Source organism: Myodes glareolus, chromosome 14 (assembly GCF_982192425.1).
Source record: "Myodes glareolus chromosome 14, mMyoGla1.1, whole genome shotgun sequence".
Classification (NCBI taxonomy): domain Eukaryota; kingdom Metazoa; phylum Chordata; class Mammalia; order Rodentia; family Cricetidae; genus Myodes; species Myodes glareolus.
Genome location: NC_142039.1, coordinates 64,541,566 through 64,553,940, shown reverse-complemented (window position 1 = coordinate 64,553,940; position 12,375 = coordinate 64,541,566). Strand labels below are relative to the sequence as shown.

The 12,375-nt window shown below is 42.0% G+C and overlaps 1 protein-coding gene across 1 annotated transcript in view; it reads right to left on the bottom strand.

The window, feature by feature from the left end:
* Positions 1-12,375, bottom strand: part of Fam120a (family with sequence similarity 120 member A) — an 87,726-nt gene that overhangs the window by 24,070 nt on the left and 51,281 nt on the right. The window contains exons 8-10 of the mRNA XM_048432973.3: positions 11,807-11,894; positions 9,783-10,010; positions 7,203-7,377 (exon numbers count right to left, since the gene is read on the bottom strand). Coding sequence (XP_048288930.2) covers positions 7,203-7,377; positions 9,783-10,010; positions 11,807-11,894 — 491 coding nt within the window. The remainder of the gene's footprint in view (positions 1-7,202; positions 7,378-9,782; positions 10,011-11,806; positions 11,895-12,375) is intronic.

The window sequence follows — 12,375 nt, the reverse complement described above, 5'->3', positions numbered from 1 at the left end:
CTCAGAACCAACGGCTTTCTGCCCTAGGGCTTGGAGGGCCAGGAGTGTCCTGATTTTGCCTCATCTAATACTATATTATGGACCCTTTACTTTGGGGATCCCACGGGTACAGATGCAGAAGGGATGGGTGAGGCTTACGCACTCCCATAGCACTAAGTATTTGGTCATCCACCTGCAACGCTCATGATAAGCACAGTTCAAATCTAATAGGTGTAATAAACATACAAAAGGCCGCGGTGTTCAGCACTTCTTTTGTTTTTCCCAGATGCTTAGCTGTTTTTAAATGGTCTAGTATTTGGAGACCTTTTGAGTACCTCACCACTCAATAGCTTATAATATTTGTTCAATTTATGATTATACTTACATTAATTGATTAGAATTTGTAAATTTTAACATAACATTTTATTATTCTTTTGAGAATTCCAGACAATGTTTTTTTAGCAAATTTATCCACTACTACTCCTACATCTACCTCTCTCCATAAATTCATTTTAAATAACAGATTAAAGAGGTTGCAAGGTAGCACTGTCTGGCCTGGACCTGGATCAGTGGTGGAACCACTGCAGGAAGCCATCTCATGCTGCACTCTGATGGCAGAGGAGCAGTACCAAAGAGACCACGCAGCTGAAGAACGATAATCTGTCACCTCAACAGACATTAACATCATTTTTCCTGCCCTAACCCCATGCTTTACCTTAGCACAAACCAGTTCTAGGACATCAAGTGTTTATGGGATTAGAAGCTCAATTATAATACACTTACCTTACTGAAAGCATACCCTCAAATACAATTTGGGGCCATAAAACACTGCCCTGCTCAAGCCATCAATAAAAATCCAGTGTTTGCCATCAGACATTAATCATGTCCTTATATCACGCCTAATATACAACACCTAAAGACTTTGAGCATCTACCCCCAAGCCAACAACAGCAAGCACGGTCCATTTCATACAGGAGTTTCTACTGGCTGGTAATGTCACAAAGTACCATTTCAGGGGCAGGGGCAGGGGCAGGGGCAGGGGCAGCATGCCACACCACCTTTACAAGGGAGAGGAAGAAGCAGCAAAAGCAGCAGTTTCCTAAACTTGTGACCTGTGCATATGTGCATGTGCCCTGGGGAAAAGCTGCCCAGGACATGATGTAAACAACTTCAGCTCAGGATTGAAAGGAAAACTGGACACTATGACATCTGTTCTTTCCTCATCGTGGATGCTGCCCACTCCCAGCACCAGTGGGTGGAAGGCAGAGAGGAGCAAGGCCCTCTAGCTCCTTCCTCTGAGCGCCGCCACAGTCCTCAAGAGGATAGGAACTAAGAGACTTTTCTTCAAACCGATTTCTGAAGCTGGCACTGCCCACAGAGAGAAGATGCTCAGTGGGCTACAGTACACTGGCAGGCACAATGGCAAAGACAAGTAGACGAGTGCTGCCCAGTCCTTCTCCTTGGGTATGCAGCGACTGGCATTTTAGAAACTCAAAAAGTCAAGGACTAGAAAATAAAAATCAATTCACAGACTGGTGGTGGTGCTGGTCATGTGCTGGTTAATCTAAGTTTGTGGGAAAATGTCTGGGCTAGCACTAGAAAGCCGTGTGGAATAAAGAGACTCAGAGGGATCTGTAAACAGCCTTCACAGAAGTCACAGGAATTTCTGGGTGATGGGGCACGCAGGACTATAATCTCATACTTGGGGCTGAGGCAGGAAAATGATTAATTTCAAGGCCAGCTTGGGCTACATAGCAAGATTCTTTCTCAGTAAAAACAAAACAAATAAAATTAGATGGACATAAAACATCTTTAATTCTGAAATGTATCAAAATATTCTCTTATTTCTCCGCCCCAGCATTTAACCTCCTGGATACTAGGATTACAGGTATGCACTTAATGTCACCACACCTTCCTTCAGAAGCTTTCTTTTTTTTCTTTCTGCTTGGCAGTTCTGGGGCTGAAACTACACTGTCCCTGCCTCCAGCCTCCACATCTATCCTTTAATAAGCCTAGTTCCTTTATGCCATTTTGAGATATTAGGGAAGATTTCATATTTCAGGAAACATGAAGAAGAAATCAATGGTCAGCTGTATAAAATGGAATGTGGTGTCTGCTCTGTCTCATTTGGGGCCAGGTCTCATTATGTAGCCCAGGCTGGCTAGGAATTTACTATGGAAGCCCCACGTTATGACTCAGTTTCTGCTACTACTTAGGCAAGAGAAACAGGCTCCAGTCTCCATCACAGCTGGGGCACTGTGTCTATCCTCAGTGTGGGGGATCCCTCCTCCCCCCGGTTACTGTCTACATAAAGGAACACTTTAACTTCTTCCACCAACAGGGAACAGAAGCTCATTGAAAAACTTGCAATCAGCAAAGGTTCTTAAGTTTGCTAAGAATGAACTAAGTCACCCCACACTAGATGAGTGCACCACTACTGGGTTACAACCCCAGATCTCCCTGGAGAATTTCCCTTATTGTTTTTAAATTTTAAAAAGTGTGTTTTGTGTGTGTGTGTCCCCATCCAAACAAGTAATCGTCAGAGAGTAAACCTTCAGGAGACAATTGTGTGTGTGTGTGTCCCTGTCCGTCCTCATCTATCTGTCCATCCCATCCATCCAAACATGTAATGGTCAGAGAACAACTCTCAGGCATCAATTCTCTCCTTCCACTGTGTGGACTCCAGGAATCAGACTTCAAGCTACCTTACCTGTGAACATCTCACTGGCTTGCTTTCTGATTAATTTCTTAAAAGCTACAGTACAGAGTTGAGGCATAAATGGAAAGAAACAGGAAAAAACTAACAGAACAAAACAATGACTTTTAAAAGGCTGGTGTGATTTTTTTTCTTCTTTCATCTTCATTTTTTGCAGTGCTAGGATTAAACTCAGGGCCTCATACACGCTAGGCAAGTGTTCTTCCACTCAGTCACACTCAAGTCAAGGCTGAAATGTATAAAGTGACTGATATTCCAGTTTAAAATAATTTTAGGTAAGTGAACCTTAAGTAAAACACTCAAAGACTAAGAATAAATTATGAACATGTCTGCATGCCTTAATCATGGTACTATATTTACAAATAGGTATATGGGTATAGGTCTAAATCTAGTGAGAGCGTTTTAAATAAGGCATAAGATTTATTTATATGCTTTGGATAGTTCTCTCTGCTACTAAGGCCATCTTTGCAAATTTTTATTGCCATGGTGATCACTGACAGGAATTTATCCTGTGCATTCTGAGGGTACGCTGCACCAGCTGGGAGTCCACCCACAAGGGTCGTACCATGGAAAGAACCATGCTATAAGGATTTGCCCTTATGGGACACTTTCTGTGGTATGGCTCTCCTTCCACTTATCAGTCATGTACCTACCCTACAGGTCATTCATGAGTGGCCACAAGTTAGAGTGGCATGCCAACAAGACTGAAATCCAGTCATGGTTTCATTACATCAGCAAATAAGCACTCCTGAGTAGCCTTGCTTCATGACAGCACAACAGCTTACTTTCCCGGCTCGTTCAGAGCCTTGGGAAGTGGCAGCAGTCACCAGACACTAAAATACACAGCCAGCAATTAGCTATTGCAGATAATGAAGCCCCAGCTGATGCTCAGGGCAGAGTCAGTACTCAGTTGAGTGAAACTCAATAGACAGGCTGTAAAGGAGACACCTCTAAGCACACTGGGAGACTGTGCCAGCCAGGCACACACTAAGTTCTCTTAACATGTGAACAAGAGAAGAGGATTCAGACTCAAAATGTTCAGGTGATAAGGACGAAAATGTCTCTGTTGAGGCCTGGGAATCCAATTAGACTGCTCTTTGGTGGGAAGGAATTGCTGCCATAGACAGTGTTTTCTTTTACTTTGGGTTTTAGAGAAAGGGCTTTACTATATACTACTGATTGGTCTGAAAATTAGATAGGCCAGGCTGGCTACATACTTGAGGAATCTTCCTACTTCTGCCCAAGTGCTAGGATTATAGATAGGCATCACCACACTGGGCCTCTAAAAATATTTTTTTAAAGACTTGTTAAAAAAAATGCAATTAGAGCTTTTGGGGAGAAGCTGGAGAGATGGCTCAGCAGTTAAGAGTACTGGCTGCTCTTCCAGAGAGAACCCTGATTCAATTTCCAGCAACCACATGGCAGCTTATGGCTGTCTGTAATTCCAATTCCAGGAGAGCTGGCATCCTCACAGTCATATTATCATAGGCAAAACACCAATGCACATAAAAATAAATAAATCTTTAAAAATAAGACTTGTCCACCTACCCTCTTCCCCTCCCTTCTCCTGTGAATTAACTGACAGATGAAAATATGAAATCTTTTCCATTTTATGAGTTCTCCATAGAAGTCTAGATTCCAAACTGGTGGCTCATAAAAATCTCACCTCATATTTACAATACTAAAAAATCCTTCAATATTAAACCCTAAAGATCAAAGTAACATTATCATTTTCACTCAGAAAATCTATGTTAGCACAGAAATAATACATTTCTCCAAACATCTGAAATTCTAGGGGTTTCATTAGCTAATTGTCTGCAGAGACCCTTTCTTTACCATACACAGGCCTCATCTGTCTTGGTAGTATACACACAGATATCCCACATCATAACTTTCTACACAGCAGCAGCACTGACCCCAAACCTTGAATGACTGACCCTCTTACTCCTACACAGAGGTTAAAAACAAAGAGCACAAACACGAGGAGGGGGTGTCCCAGTACTGAGCCTTCAAAGAACCTCAGTAATTACATGCTCTCTTACCCAGGGGTTTTAATTTCCTAATAGACTAAAAGACTCGTGTATTCACCTCAATAAATCTTAACCATGCATTGTATCATTCATTCATTCTTTCTTTCTTTTCCTTTTTAAGACAAGGTTTCTCTGTGTAGCCCTGTGTACCTCTGCCTTTGCTGGAATTAAAGACACACGCAACATCACCACCTGGCCATCATTCACCTTGTGACTGCCTGTCAGACACCCCTGCAGAAGTCATACACTGAGCAGCAATGAGACAAGCTGATGGAACTGATCTCAAACACCTGCAACCTAAGGACAGGGCCACAGCTGACAAGAGGCTGTCTCACTGCTGTGTGAGAAAGGCCCTTCGCTCCAAGGCCTACCTGGCTGGGCCTACTCTTTGGCAAACTGTTACTTGGTTCCTTTTCCCAAACCAAGTCCAGACACCTTGCCATTCCCAGCTCCTCCTGTCCTTTCCAGGAACAGTGGCTCCCAAGAATGGACACCTCCTGCCTCTTCCACCTGAGTCCAGAACACTGGCTCCATATTTACACTCTCGTCTCTACTCTCTAGCACATATATTTTCTCTCTAGAGATCCTTCCTAGTGGGGAAAAAAGTCAAAGTATTTAATTTTCCATCTTCATAAAGGAAGAAGTAGAAAGAAGGGAAAAGGCAGTCCTAGACATATCCTAAGTCACGGCCTTTCTGTCATCTTAGTTGTGTCTGAAGAGAAGATATTAGGAACAGTTTGCCACCTCCATCCGTGTACATTCTCCCATGTTCCTTTCTCTCTCAAATAGGCCAGCAGCCTCTACATCTGAGGTACTTTCATGAGTCACTTCATATTTCCTTACCCAATCTTTTCTCCCTTGATGGCTCATTCCATGGGGTTTCCAAGGCTGCTTGGAGCAAGGTTAGAAGCAGATAGATAGGCGTCTCTAAGGAAAAGGCTTGTGTGGCCCTAACACCCCCATTCCTCATGTACTTTGCACATCAGCTCTGCAAAAGCTTGTCCTTGCCGCCTGCAGACGTGCAGCAGGGCATAAGAGGTCAACATTGCTCTCTGAGTGTCTCTGGCATGGCAGCACACATGACAGTAAGGGGAAGAAGTCAGTTACACCAGTTTTCTGGGATGGCATAATGATTACTGGAAACTCTTCAAAGAGTAGCCCTGTTTTTAAAAACATAAGCAAATAAACAAAAGTACATCTACTGAGAAAGCAATCCAGTCCTTTGGAGCTGATGACGAAGGGCTGCACACAGACCCCAGGAATCCTTAGCCTTTTGGCACATAAGGGTAGAGAGTAGAAGGGCTGGCATCACATCCGCCAGCTACAAAAAGATTTAAGAAAGCACTGAAAAAGTATTACTGATCATAACTTTGGCACAAGAACAACAAAAGGAAAATTTAAGAATCTACTGAATTTAAACCTGGTGTTTTGGTGCATAACCTATCATGCCAGACCTCAGGAGGCTGAGGCAGAAAGGCAGCCTGTGAATTTAGGCCAGATTCTATAGACTGAGCTTAAAGTCCCCATGTTCAGAACTAGTTAGTAAGTGACAGCTGTATGTCACCACCTAGTGAGGTCAAATATTTGTTCACTACAGTCAAAGTTACAACCAAAGGTTCTTGCTTGAGAGAACAGTTCAGGAATATATGAATTCACAACATTATGATTTTAGACTTCATGTTTTAAAGATAATTCTGTACTTCCTAGCACATAGTGAATCTTTATTGCTTTTTTGTTTTTGTTTTCCCGAAACAGGGTTTCTCTGTGTAGCCCTGGCTATCCTGGAACTTAGAGATCCGCCTGTCTCTGTCCCCCAAGTGCTGGGATTAAAGGAGTGCGCTACCACTACCCAGCACATACAGTGGGTTTGCATTCTTAAACTAGCAGATAAAAATGTTGAGAAGAAAAGGTGGTTTTCCCCAAAACATGACCCAGGCCTCACAAAGGACAAAGCTTTGGACTTCGACTTTGACCAGCATTCCTAACAGTCCTTTCCAGTGCCCCTCTCCTCGTTTAAGTTGATGAGTTCAAGCAGTCGTACCCATGGTAGTCCCGAGGTGAGTCCACTACGGTGGTAGAGCCTTATGAGATCTGCTTTCCAGAACTCTGAGGGGCTGGAGAGCATGGATCTGTGCTTCAAGAGCATAGACCAGACACATACACATCTTGGGTATAAAACATGGTAATTACAGAGATTGATGGCCATTCAAGATGTTTTCAGAAAAATATCAAGTTTAACATGGAAACCTGCTGTTTTATTCTTTTACCAAATAAACATAATCACTAAAACAGTACCAAGTATAGCTTCTCCTACTGTTCTGAGGGATTTACCCTGGCCTACCGCCCCAAGAACAGCCCACCTCCTACACAAGGAGGGTCTCAGGCAACTCAGCCATGATTCTTCTAAGGCTTTAGAAAATGCACAAGAGATTACGAGGTACCGAGGGAAACAAACAATGGATTGTTACAGTACATACATTCTGGTGGAAGTCTGTTCTTTCTAAAAGCAAGTCTCTCAGTTTTCTTTCTGCTTTCTGCCAAACTAAACAGGACTCCGTAAACATACTGACGAACTGGCCTATAGAGCAGGGCGGCCGGAGGCAGGTCTTTGTTGGCTTCATCTTCAATAGAAACAGCAATTTTGATTTCACCCTTTGCATGGAAGAAAGCAGAATAATATTGCACATTTTTCATGTTGAATTTACAAGAAACTCACAGCAATATACTGCATCATCTCCATTAATGACATAGCTATTCTATTCCAAGTCAATGGCTTTACAACTTGCCAACAGTGAGATGTTTAGGAGAATTCACTGGCAGTCTGTGGTCCAAATGTATGTCCAGAGACTCTAAATTACTCCTATATTACTTTATCTTTAACCCAAAAACCAAGAACAAACCAAAACCACATAGATGAGCCAAAGTCTTTTAAACATTCTACACAGACAACGCCAGACAACAAATACAGAAGAAAGCATGAAGAATCTACAACTTTTATTCATGGATCAAGATGGTCAGATGTAATAAAACTTGTAATTTTCAATGATTTGAACAAAATCCAAGGAATGCAGTATTCTGAAATGAAAGTCATATTTTACCAAGCTTTTCCATAAAATGTTACCACATGTTAAAATGATCTCCCTAAGAGAACTCTTTTTTAAACATGTCCTCAGCTTCTTCCCAGTGCAGTAGGTGCTTACCAATTGTTTCACCATGGTCAAGGCCACAGACAGCTGATAGGACAGAAAATGAAAGGATTGCATCCCCAGCTCAGGTCCCAACATGGCCAGACCCGCATCTGACTCAAGAACATGCCACCAAGAGACAAATAACTGTCATATGCAGCAGCTAAGGCTATTACCAAACTTCTATTGCATGGCATCCCAATACATCAAAATATTCAAGATTTTATTTATGTTTATTTGTAACAAAACACACACATGACCTTCGATGCCTATTAAACATTACTTGTAAGTTCCCTTAATAATGATCTTGTATATTTGCTCTTTCACACAAATTTAATTTCAAAATTGCTTTTGCCCTTATCCTAAGCACTTTCCTCTTCGCTACCCAGGGGTTAAACATACTCTACTATATTCATTTAAGGAAGGTTCCTCTTGTAGCGATTCTCAACATTACTATGAAGCATCACGTGACTGCAAATGTCTCAGCCTTGACAATTGCATACCATGGCTATTCAGCTCACAAGAAATAGTATGCATTGTAGTCTAAACTGTCCCCTACACTGAAAAATCCAAAGTAGCATTTTTAAATTAAGAAAAGACAGTTGAGTTTACTGTTCCCAACCCTGGACACTCTGTCAATCTTCCCCAGAAGTTTGTAAGAACAGAAGAAAAAAAAAAAAGCTATTAATACCATCTGCACTCTTCCATGGACCTACCCAACTGCCCAAGCATCAAGGCTGGCAGCACGGATGCAGACGGTGGCTCCGGTGCCTCTTACATCTCAAACAGTCTCACAAGGAAAGAGCGCCATCTCTACACATGTTCCTTTGAAAGATGTCTTTTAAAATTTTGGACACTTAACTATACCATAACAAAACTTGCATTTTCATAATTTTGGGTGATTCTCTAAAATGTTTGTCGTACGAGCACAATCTGACCACTGCTATTCATGCACGCATATTAAACAGTAAGACGAGACTTGGAGGCAGTGACAACTAAAAAGTAAATGAATTAAGAGTTAATAGCATTAGCTAAATATACTCTGTGTCTAGATGAGTTAGCTGGTCAACAGTCCACCTCATGTGATCTGTGAAATAAGAAGGAGTTTTTTGAATTTATGAACTCCACTTTAAAACAAGCCACAAACGGACTGCAGAAAATAGAGGTGGGGAGTGGGGGTGAGGGGGCAGGGCCCATGTAATGAAGAAAACATGTTGATAATGTGATACTAATAAACCAATTCTTTATGACAAATTTGTCACTGAAGTGACTTGTGCCAACACGAAGACCATAAATCACTGAGAAAATCTAGTTACACAGAGATACACTGAGACATAAGATTAAAAAACAATGCAAACTATATGCATATATTTTGCTACACATTTGGTAAGGCACTAATAAGGTAAATTATGACACTCTATAAAAATGATTTCTAAATATGTACATTTTAACAAAATCCTGTATTGCATTTGGGTCCTATCATTAAAACTGCAGTCAGTGAAGGAGAAGAACAGAGTCAAATGCATTAATTACAGTAAGCCATTCAAAAGGAGAGCTGTTATTGCCTAAGGACAAATAATAAAGAAGTCAGATATCACTTATGACATTATGATTAACGTAATATTACAACATAAATATGGTGTAAAAAATTCTTTACTTTTACTAAGAAAAAAATTATGAGCCACAAAACAACATGTTTCATTATTTCACTAGTTTCAAAAAAAAAAACAAACTTGTATTAATAGGTACAAATTTTCATTTTTTGTTAATGTTTAGAAACAGGAAATACTTTAGAAAAAACAATAAAAAAGTTTACAAAAGTTAAAAAAGTTATGCAATACTTGAAGCTACTCCAAGGTCCCTGGATAATACCTTCGTCAGGACGTGGAAGATGTAGGGGTACATCAGTCCCTTCTTGTGCCTGTGCTCAGCCACTCTCAGCACCTCAGGTGCGACGGGGGGCAAAGGAGGTGTGGTTATGTCCATGTGGTTCCGGGTAGGCATCGACAGGAGGCACGGGATTGGCTGGACAGTGCCCATATGGCTCCCTTTGACTTCAGCTAGCTGGCTTCCCGAAGAGGCAGTGGATGAACCTTCTGCCTACAGAGCAAAGGGCAGAAGTGGAGGAAAGAATTCATGTCCCATTCTCATTACCTCAAATATACAAGGCACTTGTCCACCTAAAATCCAGCAGAGATGACCCCTGCCTGGAGTGGTCAGATCCAGTGCCAACTGAAAGGCAGGTTGGCCAGGAAACACACTCACCTTTCTCTCTTCAGACTGCCTTATGCAGAAAAATGCCACCAATACACACTGTGCCAAGGAGGACAGCACACACTGCCTCCTGTAGTGAGGGGACTGGAATACTCATCTCAGGAAGCAGCCACAGCGCTCCCGACCCTGGGCTCCCCGCATGGAGTTTTCAGCTCTCTGATCATCACTATGTGTTTCTGGCTCTCTGTGCTTCTGTGGTCCTTAAGATCTTGCTAACATTTTACTCACTAGGCAACCAGCACTCAGAGAGACTATGCATTTGACCACTGTTTTATAATCAGTAACTCAAAAAACTGAATTCATACCAGGTCTGACAAGGACAAAATTCCCATCTAAAATTTTCTCTATAGTCATGAAAAAAGCCCCTATGTAATTATACAGAGGCAAAAGTAAAACATAATATTAACAGCAACAATGCAGGACACCACAAATCCTCTCTCTAAACCAATGTAATCCCATAAAAACACCAATGACTCAGCCCTATAAATGCCAACAATGGATAATGTGGCCCTAGGTGGAAAGTGCTCATCCTGTTAACAGCACTTACACACAGCAGGCGCAGGCTGGAAAGCCGAACCGCAATGGGTTAATTTAGTATGGTACCAGTGCCAGGCAGGGTGTCAGGGAGAAGAGAGGCAGAGGCAGGTGCCCTGGCATATTCTGAATTGTCTGAAAAACTGCCCAAGAGTAATTATTATTTACACAATAAACTTTTTTTTCCTTGATCAGAATGCTGGAAATAACAACTACTTATTGCGTGATTTGGTGTCACCTTAAAACATGTATGTTTTTCTGCTTTGTAATAAATGTCTTCATTACAAGGATATGTAATTGAGTGCTAACTTTACCCTTGAATACATAAGTGCCAGATTTGGTCTCAGAAGAACCTGTGACAAATCCATACGGGCTTTCTATGCTTTCCCTCTTCTGCAGGAATACAGACACAGAGTACTTTACGAGACTCTTTCATGAACAATACCTTCTCATGAAGTATTTCTGCTCCTTATTTCTAACTGATTCACCATTATTAGTTGACTCAGAGTTTTAAAGGCATTTCTGGTACCCAGATAATCTCGCCTAACCCTTTTGAAGCAGGAGTCTTGCTCTTCCTCAGGAACCACAGGTGGCAGACATAATCTTATAAATCAAAAAAGTATTCCCAGAGGTCACTACTAGCAAACAAAAGTAGGTATGGGAAAAATACAATTCAGTTTATTCCTACTTTTTTGAGACAGTGTCTCACTGTATAACCCTGGTTGGTCTGGAACTCACAGATCCACCTACCTCTGCCTCCCCAGGGCTGGGATTAAAGACGAGCTCCACCACACCCAGCTACTTTTCTACTTTTAACAAACACACTCCAGGTGCTTTCTCAGTCTTCACACAGTCCCTTAAAAGGAGACACAGGAAGGCTCAGGTACCATGTCCTGGAGAGGAAGGGGTGTCTAGTGCCATGCTTCCCAAGCAAGCAGACTGGGGCAGTTTAAACAATTCCTTCCCTTCCTGAGCCCACTGGAAAACATGTGGCTCACCACACATTTCAGAAAGGATTTTCCTTTAACTTGGGCACCAGTGCACATGCACAATCAGAAACTAAGCAACAGAAGGTGTGGGCTCTATACCTTCACTTGGTCTCCTGGGTCTCCCCGTGTCAGTGATTCTGCATGGCTTCCTGTCTTCTCCCAGGTAATCTTGTTCCCGCCGATGTGGCTAAACATAAAAGAACAGGATCAGTGAATACTATGGACTAAACCACCTCACAATGAAAAGAAGGGTCTGAACTAAGTCCATTGACTCAATAGCAGTAACTTTTCAGGCTCTAATGGCCTTATATTTTCCCCATAGTTCTATTTCGAGACTATTTCCTCCTGCTTCAAGTGGAAAAGAGGATATCAGGCACTAAGCCATGAGCAAGAAGTTCAAAGGTGTGCTCACAAGAAGAGTGCTGAGACACAGGCAGGCTGTGGCCCCAAGGCACCTTGACAGTCATCAGGAGAGGAAATCAAGCATCCCACACTTCCAGCAACACCTCTTAGGCAGAACAAAGTTCAATGGTCTCTGGAATAATTTCTAAGTGTAAGGTAAGAACACTCTTATCCCACCCTTGTGAGGCAGGGAAGGAAAGCAGGGTGTAGGCAGAGGAGATAGTTGAACTCAAGTTCAGAGAACAAGGACAGATTCCCGTTTGGAA